We start from the raw sequence: 24,192 nt of genomic DNA, 5'->3' as shown, positions 1-24,192 counted from the left end.
CATTTCTAAAGCTGCTTCTTCACATTTGTTTTTATCATTTTGTGTAGGCCTTCAATGTCAAGGTGGTTTTCCATGGTTAGAAACTCAAATCCATTTCAAAGCTTAATGACAAATTCCTATGCCTTGTCACAATCTTTCACATTGTCTGCACCAATATGCAATTCTTTTATGTTCTTCCCCCCCATCCCTTGGTTTCTCTATAGCTATTCGTTGTTGTACCTCTGTCATGAGTAAGTAGTGATCTGTGTCTGCCTCAGTTTTTCTTATGGTTTTCATATTCATTACACTGCTTTCATGTCTTTTATCTATCAGGACATGGTCTGTCTTGCTTTCTCTCTCTCTCTCTCTCTCTCTTTCGGCATATATTCTTTTTGTCCTCTGCTATCTCAGTTGGAATGTGCAGCATAACTATTGCTGTATTTGCGAACCCACCTCTTAGTCTCATAACAGCTGTTCTGTCATGAATTGGTTGAAACTCATTTACTGCTAATGTTGGCCACTTGCTTAGTGTATGAATGAGAATCTATCAGAGACAGACAGTTTCATAATGAGATTTTTTAAACAACAGTTAATTCTATGATACCATGTACATAATTTTTTTGCAGCAAAAGGCTCTCCATTCCAATTGGAACATACAATATAAAGGGCATTACAAGAATGAACTGGGTGGTAACCACTACATTCAGAACAACTGGCTTGACTCCTTCATTATTTGCTAGGATTCTAAAGTACTAAATTATGCTGAAATTATATGGTGACACCTAACATCATATCCGATGAATAATTTTACAAATGGGTAACTTTAAAAAAAAAAAAAGAAACGCATTTCAGGAATCACGTCCAAAGTCTAGTGTTATGATTTTGCTTATCTTGCTTCATCTCCTTGGTGACTACTTTTACACTGTCTAATAGATCCTTCTGCTACAGGTTAATGGATAGCTGCAGAAGTGCAACTCATTTGAAATAATCATGTTCGCATGTGTAGTTCTGCTGGGTATAGACAATGATGGTGACTTATAATTACAAAACCCAAATACAGTGTGGAACAAATTTATTATTACACAGAGCATACACATGCATAGCTACTGAGTAAAACAAAGCCATAAGCCAGACTGACTGTTAGAGAATTCCTGACTGAGGTATTGGCCAACTGCCAGCATGATATTTGTCACTGCAGTGTTCCCACAGAGCCCTACCCCCTCTCCCCCCTCTTTTTTTTTTGGGGGGGGGGGAGCACTGTAAAGGAAGCTGTGTAGTGGGACTTCACAGACACAGACAGGTGTTCAGGGTGTGTTGTCATCTGCAGCAGTGAGGTCGTTGGACAGTGAAATATGCTGGATGGCAGAAAGATGATAATCATGGAGGCAGGTCGGCCATAGCGTGAGTGCGTGTTGATGTCTGGGGTGCATCGTCATGGCTGAGTAGCACCAGCTATGATGAATGGCCTGATGAGGTGAGCAGTGAGGTGCTGACCCCTGAGATTGTATCAGTGAGGTATTGCCAGCCACTGATATGGTTACATGCAAAAAGTCTGTTATTATGAAGGAGGTGAGGCATAGATGATCCATCATTGTCATCTTGGAAATCAATTCAGGTGCAATGTAGTTGGTGACATGTTGTGCATGTGTGGACACAGTGCAGCTTGTCATGTTCTGCACAGGTGCGAGCACAGCACATACGGGAGAAGTGGGGCTTTGTTGATGCCATGTGAAGGTCACTGCTCTGGCCAGGTGCAGTGAAATTGGCAGTGGCAAAAATCGGGTGGGTTTGGGTTGGCTTGTTGTTAGTGAGCTGTTGCTTTTACTGCTGTTGAAGCTGCTAGTCAAGCCAACCACTATTGTTGTCAACATTATAAATGTGCTATCCATGTTGTACGAAGGAGTATATTTGATCAGTAGGTTGAAGGAATATGTCCAAAGATTCATGCTCATGTGCAGCCATGGCTAGTTGTACTTAAGCGGGGAGTTTCATAACCCACAGGATCCATAATCTATGGTCAGCCATGAGATGAAAGTTGATCTGACTGCAGAGGTGATGCCATAATTACAATGGAGTCTTGTCACTAAAAACTTCATCATAAATGATGTGTGATGGATCTGTTTCTCTGGAGGAGAGCAGTGTTGCTTTCACAGTCTCATGCTTGTTGTCTGCTAGAGAAGGGAGTGTGATTTCACTTCTTGTGTCTCTGTGTTCCTAAAGTGAATTCATAGAGTTACCAATTTTATGCTATCACTTGAAGAGAAGATGCTGTCCACAGTGGTGAACCATAATGTTGGATGGTCTGACTGGAATTGTGGATGGTAGTTTGAGGTGTGTCCTGTGGCCAGTAGGTTTTCAAGACAATATTCGTAGTGAAAGAATGTCCGAACATGTATTGTCCATACGTGACACAACAAGATACATGGTAGTTGATGTGGGAGGTGATGCAGTCAGCTGCATGAGGTCTGGAGCAATCACAATCACATGCAGCATGGTTGATGTCTCTTTGAAAGTGAGTAGGCACAAGTCCAACTGGTTGGGTTCCTGTGGCTCAAATGTAGCCCAGTTTGCAAAAGGAGCAGGGCCACAAGCATGATCACAAAGTGCATTGTTTGTTACATTCCATTGCTGAGCAGTGCTGCTCACAACACAGCACTGTCCAGGCGAGTCACTGTCACTTTTTATTGCTTGAGCTGCATGTGTGGTGTTATACATAGTGTCTGATGTCACTGGATAAGAAACAGTGTCCATAGACGTAATCTGCGAGGCACAATAGCAGCATTGTAGTTGCCCTAGAGTTGGAAATGGTGAAAGTGTGTGCAAACACAGTTGTCTGGTGTCTCCAACGTAGTTATACAGGATATAGGTGATGACAGTGGCAAATAATTACATAACCCAAGTACAATGTAGAACACTCTTATTATCACACAGAACATGTTGTTGTTGTTGTGGTCTTCAGTCCTGAGACTGGATTGATGCAGCTCTCCATGCTACTCTATCCTGTGCAAGCTTCATCTCCCAGTACCTAGTGCAACCTACATCCTTCTGAATCTGCTTAGTGTAGTTATCTCTTGGTCTCCCTCTACGATTTTTACCCTCCACGCTGCGCTCCAATACTAAATTGGTGATCCCTTGATGCCTCAGAACATGTCCTACCAACCGATCCCTTCTTCTGGTCAAATTGTGCCACAAACTTCTCTTCTTCCCAATCCTATTCAATACTTCCTCATTAGTTATGTGATCTACCCATCTAATCTTCAGCATTCTTCTGTAGCACCACATTTCGAAAGCTTCTATTCTCTTCTAGTCCAAACTATTTATCGTCCATGTTTCACTTCCATACATGGCTACACTCCATACAAATACTTTCAGAAATGACTTCCTGACACTTAAATCTATACTCAATGTTAACAAATTGGTCTTCTTCAGAAACACTTTCCTTGCCATTGCCCGTCTACATTTTATATCTTCTCTACTTCGACCATCATCAGTACACAAGCAAAATGACTGAACACAATGAAGCCATAAGCCAGACTGACTGTCAGATTGTCTCTGACCGGGTTTCTGGTCAACCACTACTGATGCTGCTTGTCACAGCAGTGTTCCCACACATGTACTCTTGCCACAGGAGGAATATATAGACTCTTGACAAATACTTAGTTGCTAAAGTTGGCACAATGTCTACAGTTGATGGGACCTCCATGTTATGATTCAAACTACAGTCTGGGATACCATTTTTTTGTCATACAATTATGTGTTGACTTATTCAAAACAGCACTGAAGAAGTTCACATAAACTATTTAAGAGTAATGTGTTTTTGTTCCAAATCAGTGTGGCACATAACATAAAAACTGATGACTTTTCAACAACAAATTAGTAATTGCTCTTACAGTTAACTTCACACTGGTATTTTCATAAAGAGGTAACAATTACAATTAAGTTTTTAATATTACAATTCTAACTAGTCTTGATTTACAATGAAGAATTAAAAATGTGTAAAGTTTTAAGTACAACTACATATTTTCCTTAAAATAATAACAACACATGAAGGAGGAAAGAAGATTAGACCTTAAAGTCTCATCAACAACATGTCCCTTATGGACTTTGTAAACTTTTGTATTTTATTTATAGAATAAAAATGCGCTTCAGTTGCAAGTAATTCCTTAATCTGTGTTGTGGTGTCTAGGCAGGCACTGTGGCTGCTGGTCGTGCATTCCCATGCACCTGTATGACATGGGTGAGACCCACCATGACTGACTGGACTGATTGCTACACGTTTATGTTCCCTATCATAATTATTTGATGGCACCTGAAGATGAAGCTTTACGCTTTGAAACTGATCTTTAAATAAATTAAGAAATTACTAGCAACTTAAGTGGGTTTTTATTCTATTAATATGTTTCTCAGCTGCAGATGTTCATACATCAAATATTTTGCATTTTAACAATTGTTTTTGGAATTTTTAAATTTCAGGTATGCGAACTGATTATTTTAGCTGCATGCATTTTCTGAATTCTGAAAGCTAAGGTCCTGTTAATTCTTACAAAGAAATGTCTTCAAAATCATGCAAGAGTTGATGAATGTTCTAAATGTTTACATTTTGCACGTTTGACAGAGACATTTTACAATATTTTCCAGAAACATTTATTGGAAAATTCTATGTATTTTATGGAAAAACTACATTACATGGACTAATTTCTGTTTTCTTGGACTTGAAACATGTGAATTGATTGATGAGAAACATGTACATATGGAGCTTCCGTTTGTACTGTATCATAACTTGCATAAGAAATGATATGATGAACTTTGTCCTACGCAGGTCATTATATTACTTAAAACGGTGTTAAATACTGGTTAATATGTGTAACAGAAAGAAACATAATCATAAATATACATCAACATAATAAACAAAAAGTATTGCAAAGTATTGCTTGGCCTACTTCTGTATGAATCTAGTGGAGGATAGTACCTTATCAAACCAGTTACATCTCAGCTGTCAAGAGACACATCTGACGTAGAGTTCATTTAATTTTGTTAATAGTTATGTGTTTTGATAATATATGACTCCTCCTTGACTATGAACCACTTTAACTGCAATATAGGCCAGATACTTGTGTTACTAGCATTTAAAAACTGAAATCAGCCACAATAACATTTGAATGCTTCTATTACCAACTTTACTAATGACTTTGAGATATAACATAGTTTATTAATAGTAATAGCATGAAGTTTCCTTATGTTCTCATCCTTTTCTCCCATGTAAACTTTACAGAATTCTGTGTTCATGACTCTGTACTTGGGCTTCTGGAACATTTTTATGGGAACACTACTTGCTACTGGACTAGCCTCACTGGTTGTTGTTGTCAGGTAAAGTTTTGCTGGAAACCATTTCTGGGTCCTGTCTTATCTCTAAGTTTCTTGATTTTCCACATCATCCTAGTTCTGTCACTTTCAGTAGTAGTATTCTTAAGCTGGGTTGGCCGTGGTAACATTTGTGGTATCCCATGCTGTTGCATTGATTTGTATTAGACAGGTCGGCAAAAAAAAAATTTTTGTCAGCTGCATTAGATATTTTTACTGAATTATACATTTTAGACTGTGCTGATTTCAGAAGTGATGTCCATTTTCTTCTATCACATAAGGTTTTTTTGCAAATTCAAACACAAAAAATTGGTAAAAGCACTAGTTTATTCAAAATTGTCAAACATAATATATTTTTACAACCCATGAAACATTGAGATATATAGTAACAATATTATACTTATTCATGTTTTTTATGAAACCTTTTCTTCTTTTCCTTGATACTTTTCGAGTCCTTTTCTGATTCCATCTTTAGTTTCCTGCTTAAACATCCAACAGTGGTCAGCAAGCATAGTGACATCTCATCTTCCTTGGTACCGTCTCTCGATATCACAGACACCCTGGTGAAACCGCTCCCCCTGTTCTTCACTGTAAGCTCCCAGGTTTTCAGGAAACTGCCTATGTGGGAGTGTAAAAAATGGACCTTCAAGCTCATCTTGCAGCCTTGAGCTTTGTATTCTGCTAGCAACTGTTGAACAATGGTATTGTAGTCAGGATCCTTAGTATTTCCCAAAAACTTTTGCACTACATCCTCGTACGATACCCAAGTTTCTTTTTCCTTCTCATGCATACTTTCCACAAAGAGTGTGTCGGTTAAAAGTTTTCTTATGTCGGAGCCAGTGAAAACTCCCTCTTTCAACTTTGGTTCTGACAGCTTCAAAAATTTTGTACATAGATATTTAAAAACAGTCCCCCATCCTTTTGCAGTGATTTTACAAATTGTTTCATCAACCCCAATTTTATATGGAGAGGGGGCAACAAAACCTTTTCTGGTGGTACCAAAGTAATATTGATAACCTTTCTCTCTCCAGGTTTTAAAGTTTCTCGGAGTGGCCAATCACTTTTAGTCCAGTGCTGGTCTCTGCCTCTACTATCCCACAAGCATAAGAAGCATGGGTATTTAGTATAGCCTGCCTGCTGACCCAAAAGCATCATGAGTATTTTGTAGTCCCCACAAACCATCCATTGATGGTCCTGATATTTGATTTTTTCCAGGATAATGGCCAAATCGTTACAGTTTTTGTCCATATGCACAGAATGTCCCATCAGAAGTGATGCAAATTTATTTTCATTGTGCAATAATACTACTTTAAGACTAGTTTTGGATGAATCAATGAATAGGCACCATTCAGATGAGTCATACTGCATATCAAAGCAATGCATGTGTCCTTCCACATCATTGCAAAAAACTAAATTTCCTTCTTTCGAGAAAAACTGAGTAAATTCTTTTTCTCGGTGTCTGTACCATGAAAATGAGGTGCCAGATGATAAAAGGTTTTTATTATTTAATCTGGAACCTAACAGTTTGGGGCTGCATCTATTGAAAGACCTAAATCTCTTACTAGACCATTGAGCTCACTTTGAGGAAATAGTTGATGTCTTTCATCTGCATCTGAAGAAAAATCTGAGCTTGATTCACCCTGAGGAGGTAATGTAAGAGGTGTGTTTTTTAAGTAAGTACCATTTTGAAATTTAAAAAAGACGTGCTGAGATATCTCAATAATTTTATTTATACAGGAAAGCCTGTACCTTAATCTACTTTTCTACATAATTTCCGTCAATATTGAGGCACTTGTCATAACGTTGTACCAGTTTTTGAATACCCTCCTCATAGAAGTCTGCCACCTGACTTGTTAACCACCGCATCACCACTGTTTTGACTTTATCATCGTCTTGAAGACGCTGACCGCCCAGGTGTTTCTTCAAGTACAGGAACAGATAGTAGTCACTGGGCGCAAGATCGGGGCTGTACAAAGGATGATGTAGAGTTTCCCATCGAAAAGATGTGATGAGATCTTTGGTCTGATTCGCCACATCCGGACAGGCATTCTCTTGCAGCAAAATGATGCCTTTGCTCAACTTCCATGGACTGTTGCTTTGATTGTGGTGTGAAGTAGGCCACCCATGTTTCATCGCCCGTAACAATTTGGCTTAAGAAATCACCACTGTTGTTGTGGTACTGCTCAAGGAAAGTCAATGGACTGTCTAAAAGTTTGGTTTTGTGCACATCAGTCAACATTTCGGTACCCAATGTGCACACAATTTTTGGTAATTCAAATGCTCGGTCACAATGCCATACAAAACACTACGAGAAACATTAGGAAAGTCATCCCACAAGGAGGAAATCATAAAGTGTGTGTTTTCTCTCACCTTATTGTCCACTTCCTGCAACAAACTTTCACTGATGACCGAAGGACGCCCACTCCGTTATTCATCATGCACATTTGTGCGGCCATCTTTAAAAGCTCCCACCCACTTTCTTACAATTCCATCACTTGTAATGTTTTCTCTGTAAACTGAACAGATCTCACAATGAATATTGATCGCTTTTAGGTCTATAGCACTAAGAAATCTTATAACAGCCCGTACTTCACAATTGGCGGGACTCATCGGAGGCATCTTAAACATTCAGTACACAATGTAAACAAGGAAGAATCAGACTGTAATGGCGTCAGTGAGTAGATTAAGGTACAGGCTTTCATGTAAAAATAAAATTATTGAGATATCTTAGCACGTCTTTTTAAATTTCAAAACGGTACTTACTTAAAAAACACGCCTCGTAACTTCATCCTCCAACTGACTCGGGTATTCATCCAAACTGGAAGGTGGCTGTAGGATAGGTATTTCAGAGCTATGGGGCACTGGATGTATAGCTGAGTCAAGATTAGGATAACTTATGCTTCTTTTGTTTTTTTAATTGAATCCCTTTTCATCAGCTGAACAGAAGTAGCAATCAGTGGTATGGTTTTTCTGCTCACACCATATCATAGGAATTCCAAATTGAAATGTATTTTTCTTACCCTTGAACCACAAATAAAGATCTTCTTCACATCTTCTACACACCTTACGCGGAGCCCATGGTTTATCTTGATCACCAAGTTTTAATTTAAAGTAAGCAAAATAAACTTTCCTCAGAAAATCACTTATGTTTCTTTGTTGACTTTTAATAGTGTATTCACCACAGATTTTACAAAAACTGTTTGGAGGAATAACACAACCTCTTGTAGCCATGACTAGACAGAAACAACATCACTGTTCACTTGAATAGCTATATGTCTACTGAGAGTTTCTCTTCATTTCATGCGAGGTACAAATAGTCATTTGACTTGTCACAACATGATAAAACTGAACAATAAGATTGTTTGCATTTGCTTCTGGCACCCAGGAGTTCATGGTAAAACCTGCAATTGGTAACAAAGAATAGTTAACATTGTAATTTTTTTAAAATTAAAGTTTATTTTACCAATTAATTTTTAATAATTATTTAATTAAAAAACCACATAGGTTTATTACCAATGAACATAAATACTGCAATATACATAAAAACCTATGTGATAGAATTTTTTAAATATTTTTCCTGTTTTTGAGAGGTCAAAATCTATAAGAATATGTTAAAAAAATCCTATGCATTTTTTTAGTTGCAGACCTGTGTTAACCTTTCAGTTGGTTAACAACCTTTTGGCTTTGTCTAATGTTTCTGGTGGAGGATTTCGAAGAGTGTCCACTGGTCACTGCTTGTAGATGGCTGGAGCTCTGGCTCAAAGTTTCCACTCACCTCTGAGGTTTCTGCAAACACAGTGGGTTGTTGACAGGACAGGGACAATAATTTATTGGCATATTATCACTAAAACTTGGGTATGTGCAGCTTATGGAGCCCAGGCCACAAATTTTCTGTTACTGAAAGTAAGCTGTCTAATGGACCATGCTAGTGAACAATGTTCATTCAAACATTTCTTAAATTAATTCAAATCATTTAATAAAATTAGAGACATGAACTTCAAAAGTAACATCTATAACACATGTGTTACTAGGCAACTCATTCACATGGTATTGGACTTTTGGCAATTAAAAATGTAGGAACTAGCTGCCACCATAGATATATCTTTTTACGTGTTAACTACAGGGTGCCCAGCAAAGGAGTCCCAAATTTAAAAATTACATTTCTCGAAATCAAAGATTGATAAACAAGTGCAACAAATGGTATGTTTATTGTAAAAGCTGTAAGAATTTTATACAGAAGTTTCAAAATAGTTTGAAAAGCTGCTAAATATGGTGCTGTGATTGCAATGCATAGCACCTATAAATGATGCGTCGCTACTCAAGAGCAATCAGTTCCACCGCAAAATGTGAAAGGAGAGTAACATACTGAAGGAAGAGTTTAAAATTATGTATTCCATTGAAGTACATGTTTTACTGGAATACCACAGCTTAAAAACAGTCCTACAATAACAAAACAAAGTTTTCAAACACATTTTAATATTCCATAAACCATTTGCAAGCTCTTTGCCAAATTCTGGTGGACAGCAGCATGGCTGATGATGTACATAGAGGGGAATGTTGGCCCCAGGCAAGCTGTAGTTACTCCTAAAAGTGTCTCTATGTTTTCTGGAATTATACAGCAAAATCCAAAGAAATCTGTCTAAAGAGCTGCAGCAGACATTGGTTCGAAGTGTTCCCGCACGCAGATAATGCTGAGACAGAGCATACACATTTCCATTCAAAATGCAAAGCCACCTGTATGAGGTGTGTGACAAGTAGCTGACTTTGCTAACCAGACTATCAAAATGATTGATAATGAAGGATTTCTTGTTGCCTGCACCTGGTTCACAGATGAAGCACACTGCCACTGGAATGGAGCCACGAACACACAAAACTTGCAACTAAATCCCCATTTGTGTGAAGTGAAACTACTGTATTCTCCCAAAGTTGCTGTTTGTGCTGTGGTATGTAGCAGAGGCACTTTTGGCTCTCTTCTCGCACAAGAAACAATCAATAGTGAACATTATGTTGCAACATTTTGTCACCACACAACTAGTGATGGAGGATCGAACAGGCACCGAGTAGTTAATACAAAATGGGGCCAGATCATATTGCACTGAACAGGTGTTTCACTTTCTTGGTGAATACTTTGGGAACAGTCATTGCATTGGATTATTGCAAATTTACTGGGTCAGGGATGGATTGATCTATGTATTCGCCTCATCTGAGGCCTTGTGACTACTTTTTGGAGGGCACATTGAAAGTCATTGTCTATTGGAACCATCCCACCATGCTGGGACAAGCTCGAATTGGTGGTCCCTGTGGCATTTGAATCCACTTCCATTGGGACATTACCTGATGTTATGGTAAATTTCATTCTTCATTTGTGCCACCTCCTTACAGTGAGTGGTGCACAATTACAAAGACTGTGATGTGACTGCAAAGAATGGTTGCAGAGCTGACTATGTAAGCGCCATTTGTTAGCAGCTTCCCAAACAATTTTGAAGCTTCTGTATAAAATTCTTACAGTGTTCACCATAATCATACCATCTGTTGCACTTGTCTATCAATCGTAGTTTTCAAGATATTTAATTTTAAAATTGGGGCTCCTTCACTGGAAATCCTGTTTGAGAAGGATTTGTACACCATGGGAGCCACTTTTGTTGAATGGGTCACTAAAAAAGCAAATGAAAAAATTACTCTGTTCTGTTTGGGCTACATCGAAAGACGTACAACCAGCTGTAAGAATTTTATAAAAAAGTTATACAGAACCTCAAAAATACTTTGAATAGCTGCTAACATATGGCACTGTTGGGTCCGGGTTGCTTATTACATGCTAGGAATGGAGCGGTAATTACAGCAGCAGGTGTAAATCATTTGCACCACACAATAATGTGAAAGGTATATGGTCTGCTGGTGAAGCTATGACAAAGGATGAGGACAAAAAATCATCACTTATCGGGCCAATGTGCCTCCCAAAAAATGTTGCTTTGGCAGTGAGAAAACAGGGATTAGAAGAATGGCTTGTTACAATATCCACCAGGTTCACCAGACTCAATATCCATTACAGTTCACTTATTCCTAGAGCCTAGAAATTTGTGACTACAAAGTGTTTTGAGGATGATGAAGAGGTTGCAAACACTTTAGATGGTTACATAAATTAAATAAACTTTTTATTGACATTTTTATTCAGCTTACTGATGTGTATCTATTGTCTCCATCAAACTACTCCTCTCTGTTGTTCAGCCACTTTTTGGTTTGCTCATCAGTGGCTGAGGGACGACAGTAATGTGACAGCTGAACAGGCACACACATTGTCACTATGAAGAAACCATGAGCTGTCTTGCAACAACTGTGGTCTCTCTTTACAAATTTTTTCATGTGCTTGTTTGAAAAAGGACCATTTGAGATTACATTCCCTTCTGCAAGTTCTCTGACAGTCAAATGATGGCTGGAAGTCACCAGACTGCTGATATTTTGAAAGCAAGTGCCATAAATTGAAGCTAAACACTTTCCTGGTGCAGAATAAGCTCCAGCTGATTAACAAATACTTTTTAATTCTGATAACCATTTATAACATTCTGTGTGACCTAGAGCAACATCTTTGAATAAGTTTACTTCAGAAGGTCAAAGGTTTCCCACTTTCATATTACATTTTATATCGCATGAGAGCTCTTTTGAATTAGACCTTGCAAAAACCTTGACACTATACCACCTTCACCTAAATTAATAATATCTCCAAAATTAAATGTGATGACAACAATATGATGGGTCAGGAAATTGCAACAGATAAAGTATTGCCATCAACACCTACCTAAAAGCTTAATTCCTGCATAAAAAAGATGACTTGGTTACTTTTCCAACAGAGCCCGCACATCACAATTTTGAGCTGAATTAACTGAGTGGAAGAAACAATGGGCAAATAGTACTGGCATAAAAGAGGACTATGTAAAAAAACAAATTAATTTTTTACCTACAATCACAATCTCTCACTGAGAGGCTAAGAAGTTTACACCTTGCCCTTGTAGCAGTTTTTCAACTTTTATTTCTGAAAACAGTGCAGGAGACATATTTCCTGTGTTTAAAATAATGAGAGGGATTATCCTGGATGGTACTGGTAACAGACAATTACACTTAATGGTTGTATGACAAATGAGCATTAAATGACATTTGTTTTTATTTATATACAGTTCACATACCCACAAATAATTTAAACAGTTTCATTCAGAGTTCTTTAAGATATAATTGTAGCATAATACTGACAGTCATATCACATTTACACAGATTTAAACAGAACTATGAGACAATCTAAGAAATAGTGCTGAATACTGCATCACCATCCGCCACTGAATCGTCTCCTCATATACAGTGACAAAAAATATAGTTGTGTGAGGAGAGACATGTTCTTTTTTTATTTTATACCTTGCACTGAAAAAATTCTTCCCTGTTAACTATAAGCCATACAATGCTTTCATTTTCTCATCATTCTCCTTGTCCACTGCATCATCATCATACACCCAGAAGGAAGAGTTAAATCGGCTAGTTTTCTTCTTGGCGTCAGGTACCTTCTCATGGTCAAAAATGCACTGAAACAAATAATGAAGTGATATTAGTGCTTTATACATAAGTAAAACAATGAAGTTATTACAGTAAGTACCAAAATTAAATTTTACTATGGTGCTTACAGACTACTGCATAATAGGTGTAAAACAAAGCTTAGGGTTAGAGATAGAGAGATGCTAAAGGAAATGAGTTTGGCTGTCAAGAAGGGAAAGTGTGATGTCTTCAACTGCTGTTGCAGAATATTATTGAAGGACCTCTCAGAAAACCCAAAGAAATACTGGTAATATGAAAGGCAGTTAGTGCTACCAAAGTTAGTGTCCAGACACCCAGGCATGAGACAGGGACTGAAATTGAGTGTAGAAAAGTGAAAGCACAAACGTTGAATTAAGTCTTTAGTCTGCCATGACAGCTTTGTTTGTTACATACATACCTGATCACCAAGATATTATGACAAACTAAAGATGGGTTCTATCTGAAATGAATCAAATAAAGTCTTTGGTGGCTTCTTATTAGTGACCAATACAGCAATTGTTCAGTGCTCCTATTGATCCCCAATTTAATTCTCGCACCACTGGAAAGATGAGTGATACATATTTTAGTGTCAGATAATTGAATAAAGCTCCAGGTTCCGATGGAATCCCTTTCAGATTCTATTGCGAATTTGCAACTGAGTAAGCCCCTCTTTCAGCTATAATCTACCGTACATTCCTCTGAGATGTGCCAATGACATGTAATTTGCCTATCCATGCCCATTTACAAACATAAAAATTACATGACCCCTTGAGTTGGAGGAAAGTATAAATTACTGTATACCTTGGAATTAGTGGCTCCCATGAAGGCTCCTTGAATTCTGGTGTGAACCACATCTCTCTTTGATTCTGGATATGACACCTATGCATTCCAACTCAATTGGAGGAAAAAGTTTTTGATATTGCTAAGCAACAGTCATACAGTTATTTAATTTCATTTTATTTATTTTTTATTCTTTTAGGGAACACACCACCATTTGATTGCTTTATTGTTTATTTAAATACAACCTAGGGTTTGGCCCCTTATGCCATTTTCAAGTAATTGATTTTATGTCTTTAACATATACTGCAGGACACTTAACATGTTGCCAAGCTCAAACTTGGCCATAAATTAAGAAAAGACATTAGCTCCCCATGAAATGCCAGATTTAAAATCACCATCTTGTAACAGATCATTAAATAATCAAGGGAGCAAGTCACATTTAGTGAAAACAGGCTTATGTTGCCAAATAAAAGATGAGCACAAGGACATGTGTTCATCTTTTACTAACCAACAAAGCCTGCTTTCCTAAATATGATGTGCTCCTACGATTATTTAATGGTCTGTTACAAGATGGTGATTTTACATGTGGCATTTCATGGGGAGCCAATATTTTCTTAATCTATGGCCAACTCTGAGCTTGACAACATGTTAAGTGTCCTGGAATATATGTTAAATACATAAAATCAAATACTTGAAAATGGCATAAAAGACTGAAACCTTAGTTGTACTTAAATAAACAATAAAACAGTCAAATGGTGGTATGTTCAACAGTAGGCTACAGGGCCTCAACAATATAGTCTGTTTTTACCAGACACATTAGGTACTAATTTGCTGGCCAACCCCTCTCTTCCCTGGCTTATCAATTTTTTTCAAAGTATGCTAAGGTTCCACATGTCACCTATTGGGATGTTATTCTGTTTGGTAATCTAGCTAGTGAGGAAAAGAAATTTTTTATAAGTGATGGAGTAAACTGCGAGTGCTAGTGTGTGTGTAATTAAAGTGCAGCTCTCACAGAAGTCCAGTATGGGGCATATTAATCATATGGCAGTGAAACTTGGTGGATACACTACTGTGGAACTGATTTAGGCTAGAAAAAAATTGGTTCCAATTCTGGCCACAAGGTGCAAATCTGGCACTGTATAGCATCTCATAAACATCCTTGGTGCCCATAATGAACAAACTGTGTAAGCAGCACTTAATAATAAATCAAAATTATGGCTGTCTCACTTGTTTGACTTTTTCTGATCATGTCCCAAAACACTAGTTTATTGGAGAATTACTTTCTTTTACAGGGTTGAATTGATACAGAATGTGTTGTCACAAGTCCCAGCGTAAATTAAAAAGGAGCAAAATGCATTAAATTAAGAACTGGCTAAGATGAAAAGTTGTAACCTGGAAGGTGTAATACTTGTAGAAACAGAGCTGGAATCAAAAGTTTGATGCTCCAATGAATAGTTTTATGTTCATAATAATTATGTAAAATATTGATAAATAATGGTGATGGTTTCAGTGTTTTCATGGGAATGCTAGTGATAAGAAAGACTTCAGAAGGATGAGGGAAAGAAGTCTGTTTATGTGCTTATCATTACTATAGTTATACAAACAGGCAAGTTGTGGCATTACCACCCTAGCAAGGCTACTTCCAGTTTTTGTTGCCTTTATTCGCAGTTGCATAAGAGGATACCACCTCCCCCAACCTCCAGTGGCCAAGTGCCCACCACAACTGTCTCTAATACATTGATCATCATCACCTAAAATACAAGACTTAAGAGTCTGCTTTGAGTGCGAGAGAAGGGTAAAACTGCTAGTGCCTGTGAAGGAAAGAAAATAAAGCAGTAGCGAGAAAATTTTTCTTGTGTTTCCAATTTGTGGATTCCATTTGTTTTATGTATTAACAGCAAAAGTGTTACATTTATCTGGTATGATGGAAAGGTCCTGGATAATTCTGGTTAATGATAAGGAATTTCTCAGGTAAGCAGTACAACAATTTGTCTAGCCATCATCATCTTTAACAGTTCCCATTCCCAGGCTGAGTCTGTTTGGGATGTAAATCTCACCATCTAGTCCTGTTTTCCCACAATCTTTCTATGTTCACTCTGGATCAGCCCTTGCCTATATTTTCAACACTCTCCTCCTTCAGCCAAATATCCCTTGGTCCTCCTCCTGTTCATTTCCTTTGCATCACCATTTCATGTATCCTCTTATTTTCCATTCTCTTTTAGTGTCCATGCCATATTAGCTTCAATATTTCTATCCTGCTCTGCAAGGGTTCTTCTTTCACTATTTCCCTTACCCTTTCATTCTTCATCCTATCTCTCCTTATCATTCCTATCCTAGTTCTGGCGAATTTCATTTCATGTGCCTGTTACTATGGTTACATTTATTTTCTTCATTACTTATGCTTTAGATGCTTAGGTCAATACTGAGATGCAGTAACTTCTATATATTACTTCTTTGCAATTTTGAGGGATGTCTTTGTTCCAAACCAGGCTCCTAACACATCACAGGAATGTGTCAGCCTGTCTGGTATGTTCACTGATCTCTTTCTCATTTTCTCTGTACGTTTACTGCTCAGCTGTATTAATTGCTATTACAAAAAGAAAAAAAAGTTTGAACTGAACTATAATTTACATAACCCCAGCACAATACTGTAAAATAAAACCCATGAAAATTTTGTCCACTTGTTTAGGGTTGAGAGTGGAATTCTACGTTGTGGTGTAAGGTCTCTAAAAAGCTCTAATAAGAATAAAGTAAGAAATTTAGAATTCCTATAAATGGAAAGAAAATTAAGAATAAGCCACTAATTCTAAAAATTATCTGATTATTTATTTTCACGGATTGAAGATTCCTATTCACAGTATGACAAGTAGCAATGCTAATTTAAGGTGGTCTTTACTGTTAAGGTACAGGTAATACTTGTTCTATGATAAATATCCAAGCTGTCATATAGCTACTAAGGTGATAAACAGTAGATATTTAATATAACTGAGAAAGCAGTCAGCTCTTTTTCAGTGAACTGACTAGCCTTTTATTTTACTATGTTGAATTCTGACTGAGGAGGTATAAACAACTTATAATGATTAAGCACAGCAAATTTTTTATGCAGTTTCTAACAGCTGTTTCACTTTGTTTACATATACTGCAACTGAATGTTCTTCTTGAAAGAATTTACAGAATACAATGAATGAATGAGTACCCATGCATAAAACTTTAAGCTTGAGTGGATATTCTTTACTGGAATGGTCAGATTCTAACATCAAATGTACATTAGCTTGCAGCAAAAAATACAGATAACCACTTTCCTCGTGCTATAATTGCTAAAGAAGTGGGTAAAACACTTTAACCATTACTATCTGCTGCAGACTTCAGGGTGAGATGACAAAATTTAGGAATTTAAATGTGTGTTAATGTAACTCCTGCCAGTGTATCACTCATTATGAATTCACATAAGGATCAATGTATTCTTGATACATGCTTACATGTTATTGTTTCTTATATTCATGGTAAGTCCTCTTACTTTCATTTCTAAAATAAATTATTTTTGCAAATGAGTCCAAAGATGGAAGATCTGCTGCCTTATGCAAGTTCCTCTTAACTGTAGATGATATTAAGTAATCAGTTTTAGCAACACTTAACACTTATAATGATCTGTCTGGTAAACAACATGAATTCCAGTTTATAATTAAGTAAACACACTAATAGGTGAGAAAATACTGAGCTCTGCCTTTAAATCATGTGTTATCATTGTGACTGCTGCACTACCAATAAAATCATGTCTGAATGTAATGGTAAGCTGCAATTTATGTTGTGTTGCCTGAGGCATGTGAGACTGCTGCATTTCCATTTAAAATATTACGCATGAATATAACAGTAAGCTCCGTATTTCATACTGTTTTGTCCTTGTCATGTCCTTCACATCTGTAAATGGTATTAAGTACCGTACTTGGTTTTGGTGCAACTAAATTCTCTTGGTAGCCTCCTGTCTCTTACACAAAGATTCCAGTTGCTGTCAGTTTAATACAGGAGAGTTAATGATGGGAGAGGAATAAATATTGTTTCAATATAAATTAAAACTGCAAGAATATAGTAGTACCAATTTTGCCTTTGAACTACTGGGAATGAGTGAATTAAGAAAGGCCGTGCATACTGAGTTTATAAGGATTGTCAATGCTCTAAGCAGACGCTATCTGACATTGGTGAACCATATGCAAATGGTGTCTGTTACAGTGAAGGAGCATGATTATTGTAAAGATACATACGTGTCTACAAGCTTTTCCACAACATCTTCCTTTTAGAAAGTGGCGCAAACGTGTTTTGATTCGGTCTCCAGTTGCTGGATCATCGTACGTGAAATGACCGCGCCGGACGGCTTCTGCGTGTGCTTCGTGAATAATTCTTTCCTCTGCAGTGAGCTGAGCGTACTGAACCTTCGACTCCATCTCTTTCTCCATCTCCCAAAACTTCTGACGCTTTTCCAGTTCTCTGGGATCTTTTAGCTCAATCATTTGTCGTGAGTATTTAGTAGGTTCTTGAGCAGACGGTGCGCTAAACTTCGCAGTTTTAAAAACGATTGGACTCTGAAAGTCTAATAATTTTAGTGATGACTGTATGCATTTTTCACAAAACTTTCGAGGTACGAACATACTGAACACTGACCTTTAACAGATAAGAGAATTCATGGCTTCAAGTGTAACCTTTCATTTTTATGCGACGAGTTGTTATGTAACTCAAAATGCAAATATAGTTTCGGCTAATGTGAATACTTCGGACATAATGTTGCGAATAATATGACATATACTTTCAGTGCCGCTGCGGTATTCTGTATCCACACAATTCTCCACTTAAGGTAAAACTTTCGTTGAAACGCTATTAAATTTACATGGTGAAATAAGCACTCGCTGCAATTATGTTACGAGTAGCCATTTAACGACAGTACGCTGTGTTGCTATTTGCCTGCAACACGAGAAGCCTGTGATATTACGATACGCACGAGTTTCAAGGAAATATTGCTTGTCTTTCCATAATGAAAAGGCAACAGAAATGATTAAAAATGTTAATAAATCGTCAACAAAGGAAAGAGAATTTTACATCGGCGCACTTGAACGTTGATTTCTGCCCAACAAATTGGAGTTCCAGGTACCATGGCCGATATCACAACTTTTCTGGTAACTGCTGCGCTCTATGTGTGGCTTGGCAAATCAAAACTTCACCGTTCCGTTCTACTGTGTATTCACCTTGCTTCGTAGTTCCTTTTTGAATTCATACCGTCGACGATTTTCTAGCTGTAGATCCTGTTGTGAATGCAACTGGATTTTTTTATGAGCGAAAAAACACACGTACGTAAGTTGTATAATGCAAAACTTCGGACATCTTTCTGACAATGATGGACAACTGTTGAACATGCATGATATAGGCTTAAAAATCTGAGCTAATTATGGTTGTATAAATATATCCTATAAGAGCCCCACAAACTTGTACCCGCTCCAGCCGAGACCTGAATTTAGATACCAAGCTCCGGTTGTATCACTCCGTTGTCCTACCCTCACTAACGTATGGTTCCTATGCGTGGGTCACGATTAGTAAATCCCGAATGCTGCGCTCCAGCGCCTACAGAATAAAGTTCTCAGGTGGAGTCTTCACGCCCTTCCGCTCACCAGGATTGTCACTCTGCATGAGGAGACAAATACAGCCCTTCTCAAGACGACCATTCGCCGTAAGGCTCGCCAACTGTACAGAAAAGTGGACGTTCTCCGCGAGGCAATCGCTGGACTCCAATCCGTCGGCACTACAGTTCCACGGCGCTGGCATCGACATTCCGTTACTTTCACCATCCTGGAGGACTCGGATTCGAGCTATGACTGACGATAGGCCCAATACGACCACGTTTTTCTGCCCGTTTCGTACACTCACTAGCAGTGGCTTGGCCACGTCCAGCCACTTTTCTCCTTGACCATAGAGTTGGATTTGAACCGGTGACGCCGTGTATTAGTAACTTGCAAAAAAAAAAAAAAAAAAAAAAAAAAAAAAAAAAAAAAAAAAAAAAAAAAAAAAAAAAAAACCTAGCTACGGACCGCAGCGATTCGTCGCATGGGCGACCGGTTGTTTTCCGGGCCGCTTCGAGAACATTGTGTCAGAGACGCGACTTATCGTTTGGCGCCACCGTCCCCTCTTTTCCCTCATGAACTTTCACCCACGGCAGTTTTCGCCACGAATTATTGTGATACACACTGTAGTATAAAAATTTTGCTCTTGGGTACCCTGGCTTAGTGCCTCAAGTGACGTCTGTGTCGCGTGGGTTTTTAACCAGTCCTGATTGCTTCGTAGATCGCATTTGTGTGGGAAAATCGCAGCGATCTACCACTGATCGCATGGAAATCCAAGGTAGTTTGATGGAACGCATAGAACTCGTAATATCGCTGCCTGGCTGGTTAGTAGCGACTTATTTGTTTATAAACAACAATGTTATCATCAGTCCCGTAGCAAATATACTTGCAAAGGAAAGAGTTTACTAATAATCGACGATCCGTGGTAGTCCTTAACCATGTGAGTAACCAATCAAGGGCTTTTGTAGAGAAAGCTACAATAATGTTTGCGAAAATGATAATCCGTGAACAGGAACCGCCCCAGGAAGTGAAATTTTAGGATTGCTACGATAAATTAAAAAGAGAGAAATGTTCCCGCTCGTAAAAGTTATAGAAATGGACTTAGAACCAACAAAGTAGTAGATTTGAAAAAATTACAACTTGAGACCTGTTTTTAAGAAAGAGTGCAGGGAAGTGGAAAATATTTTAGTGTCTGGGAGAGCAACCTAGACCACATATGTACACTACAACTGTGGTATTTCAATAACTGTTTATAAAGGACGCTGCTTATCACTATTCCAAAACAGCCTGTTCGATGATTGAGGTGAGGAAATTACTAATTAATTCGTATTTATCATGGTTCCTACATAGGAACTATAAAATTAGTTCAAATATAGGAATGAGGTAGCAGTGATTCAAAGTCAGTAACATTTATTTTTGTCTTTAATGACGGCTGTTACAAGTACTGCAGTACAAAATGTAGCAAATGAAAAAAAAAAAAAAACAGAAAATGTATACGGTCGTTATTATATGCAAGCTAGTGAATACTAAACAAAGTTGTCTTGCCAAATTACACAGCCATTATCACTGAAGTATTGGACATAAACTTCTTGTACTTGCTGAGCAGAAGCATTGGACATAGATCCAATTTTCTGAAGCCCCAACAATTCTCAGTAACATCCTGTTTCGGTCACTTCTCTGTCGTAATTTTACGTGTCAAAGCAGTCTGATGACGCATAAGTGTGCGGACTGTTTCTGCCTAAATTACGAATCGTAGAACAAGCAAATTACAACTGAGGATAAATTGTCCAGATTTAGATTGATATGAGTCTCAGGCATTCTGAATCATGCAGTCATTATTCAAAATACTTTCTCCACAATCGGTCTGGCACATGACACTGGATAATTGTAAAACTTTCGTTCTCTATTCAATCGACTTTTGTTGATGAAGTTTTTACCTAATCGAAAAGCTTTATCTCCGATAGATACGTAGGTTAGTGTGTATCCGTTCACCTCAGATGTTGGAAGTAGTTTCAACATGCTATTCACAATTTTTTGAAAGAAATTTCCACCGTCGGCTGTTAATTGGTCATTTATTTTACACAACGATAGTTTCGGCTTTATAGCTGTTCACAAGTGCATGCTGTAATGTTAAAATATATCTGACCTGTCTGTTAGATGTCATCGTCGAAAAATCATATTTCTGACCTTATAGACTAGTTGTATTACAAGATACGAGTATATATCGAAGATACATAACATGACTAAGTGCGCAGTGAAAAACGCTTAATACACAGTATGCCATCTTTAACAGCCAAAATATTCCCGTGACCTCCATAACTGACCCAGTTGCGGAACAGCAGTGACGAATGCAGATCGCAGGACTAATAGGCTGTTAAATACGCCATACTACATGTTAATTATTTTTCACTGTGAACAGTGTTAACCATATTATGTGTGATCGATGTGTACTCATACAACAACTGATGTATAAGGCCAGAAATATCTTTTCGACAATGACATGTCACAGACGTGTTATACAAATTTCAACATCCACTTCAGAATGGCTGTAAGGCTGAAATCATTTTCGTTTGAAATGAATGAACAAGCAGCAGTCAAATGGCGGAAATTCCTTTCAAAAAACTCTTCATAACTCTGGTCCCCCGCGAAGGAATGATCAATTGCTATTCACAAGGTTTTTGTAAAAATCTGTATTCCTCAATACGCCACCGTCAGATACTCGGTCATTTGTCCCAAATGAAAGCAAAATAGTTTATAATTAGCAACATAAACGGCAAAAAGAACTTGACTGTGGAACCGCTTGCAGTTGAACAAATAAGATCGCTCATCAGGTGGCGAAATAGTTGAGACATGTTTACCAGCTTGCACACAATTAGGAAAATTCAGTCTCATTGCAGATGCCTTCGCGATTTGTTTCCAAAGTTGTTCTGTTGATAAACGCTGCAACAAGTAGAAAACATTTCCGTTAATACATGTTCCAGGAAATATCACCAGAGGATAGATAGCCAGAAGCTGGTGGAGGTGGTGGTGGTGTTGGTGGAGGGGGAGGAGGAGGTGGGGGAGAGGGCGGAGTGGAGCGGGAAACAAGAACAAGTAACAAGAAGAAAACTAGTGATGGTCTAAGCTGCGATTTTCCGATATCATTGATTTCTGTGAATGCTACTTTTCAGTATCTGTTATTCTGATGTGATTTGTCGCAGTTAACGAATCCAGGTCTTGTATCTCTCCGTACTCTACCACTGCTATTTCTACGACTCCTGCTGTTCTGCGATTTCTGTGACTCCTGCAATTTCTGTGACTCCTGCGATTTATCACCGTATGAAAAAGTTACACTTGTTCACACAGACAATTGCATCTCAAAAAAAGTGTCATTAGTGAGTGTTTTACATTTGATCCTCCGATTACTTTAATTTTGTATTAAAGAAGCCATTATGAACATATTAATAGTGTAATTAATATGTAAGAAGCCATACAGTACCGTAATAATTCGTTTTTAGAAAACAAATTCTAACGTATTGTTATGTTCACTGGTACCCGAACTACATTTCAGTCACTCAGTGTAGAGATAATTCAAAATATCATTGTCAACAGATCTGGAGAAATTGCCACTGCGTCTTTAGACTGTCTTCGTCAGACGAGAGGTTAGTTGTTAAGTGTTTGAAGAACTTAATTACTTAAGTGAAATGGTTCTTGCAAATGTGAAACATCCCCCTATTGAGTGGCTTTCATTACAGGAAATATTAGCCATAGTACTCTGCCAATTACATTGCTTGTAATTAGTAACAGCAAAAATTTTTAATAATACTTGTGATTTTGTAGAAGCAGTTTAGTCTCTGATTACTGGTTGCTGTACGTATCTATCCACATCAAGGCTCTTGAGAGAGAATCGTGAAGATTCAAGACAACTCTTAGAGGATTTGCAGTTTAAAAGAGCCATAATTGAATTAAGTGTTCAGAATGAGTGATTGAACTGTGTTTAATTGACGTTATGCAGTTTTAAAGGAACGATAAATAAATGTTAAATACAGTGAGTAAATATTGAAAACCTCCGTAAATTTATTCTTCAAATCCTTTGTCACGTGTTTACTGAGTATCCACTGTTCACAAAATGTGATAAAGCTGAGATTTCCAACTACCAGCCAGTTTCATTGCTAATAATTTTTCCTAAAATTCTGGAGAAGTATATGCACAAGAGTGTTATGGTTTATCTTAATAAGCACGATATCCTTGATAAAAATCAGTTTGGGCTTCAAAAGGGCATTTCAATTGAACACGTCATTTTTTCTTTTGCAACCAGTGTCTCAAATCCATAAACAATAAAACGTCACCTATTTTACGATCTGTCTAAGGCAGGGCCGGCCATGGCGTGCCAAATTTCATGCGTGTGCGGGCCACGGGCGGGCCAAGCCAGCCCTGTCACTCTGCTTTGCTCGTCCTCCTCGGCAGTATCCGGAGGAGCGCGACATTTCATTTAGCGTTCGGTGCGGAATTTTTCGGTCGGCACAATCTCTTCAGCTTGGCAGAATGGTGCTGTGGGCGCTGTGTAACCTTCGCTATTTGTTCTTGATATGCAGGACGTTCACTGGTCCAGTGACTGTTTGTGGAAAGAAGGCTGTCTCGTCGTAATCCTTTAAAATGAATGGGAAGACAGAAAAAACTTCCGAAATTTTACTAAATGCTTTCTCTGAGAATTACTATGAACAATTAGTTCATGAGCCTACACGAATTGTAAATGGTTGAAAAAACACACTTCACCTCTTAGAGACAAATAATCCTGATCTAATAAGAGCGTCATGACGGATACAGGGATTAGTGAACACAAGGTCATTGTAGCGAGGCTTAAAATCATATCAACCAAAACCACTAAAAATAAACGCAAAATATATCTATTTAAAACAAGATAAAAATTCGCTCG

The 24,192-nt window shown here is 37.9% G+C and overlaps 1 protein-coding gene and 1 long non-coding RNA gene across 2 annotated transcripts; both read right to left on the bottom strand.

Moving 5' to 3' along the window:
• Positions 1-5,713: 5,713 nt before the first annotated feature.
• LOC126272735 (uncharacterized) lies at positions 5,714-9,126 on the bottom strand. The gene is made up of 2 exons (XR_007549256.1): positions 8,987-9,126; positions 5,714-8,741 (listed from the first exon to the last, which is right to left on the bottom strand). It is a non-coding gene; the product is annotated as an uncharacterized LOC126272735 (long non-coding RNA).
• Positions 9,127-12,478: 3,352 nt separating this feature from the next.
• Positions 12,479-19,383, bottom strand: LOC126272734 (uncharacterized). The gene is made up of 2 exons (XM_049975790.1): positions 17,934-19,383; positions 12,479-12,905 (listed from the first exon to the last, which is right to left on the bottom strand). Exons 1-2 carry the CDS (start codon positions 18,315-18,317, stop codon positions 12,771-12,773), a joined length of 519 nt encoding a protein of 172 aa, XP_049831747.1. The 5' UTR covers positions 18,318-19,383; the 3' UTR covers positions 12,479-12,770.
• Positions 19,384-24,192: the final 4,809 nt, after the last annotated feature.

This window comes from Schistocerca gregaria, chromosome 5, assembly GCF_023897955.1.
Source record: "Schistocerca gregaria isolate iqSchGreg1 chromosome 5, iqSchGreg1.2, whole genome shotgun sequence".
NCBI lineage: Eukaryota > Metazoa > Arthropoda > Insecta > Orthoptera > Acrididae > Schistocerca > Schistocerca gregaria.
The sequence above is the reverse complement of the archived record's forward strand: the minus strand, read 5'-3'. Positions and strand labels throughout refer to the sequence as shown.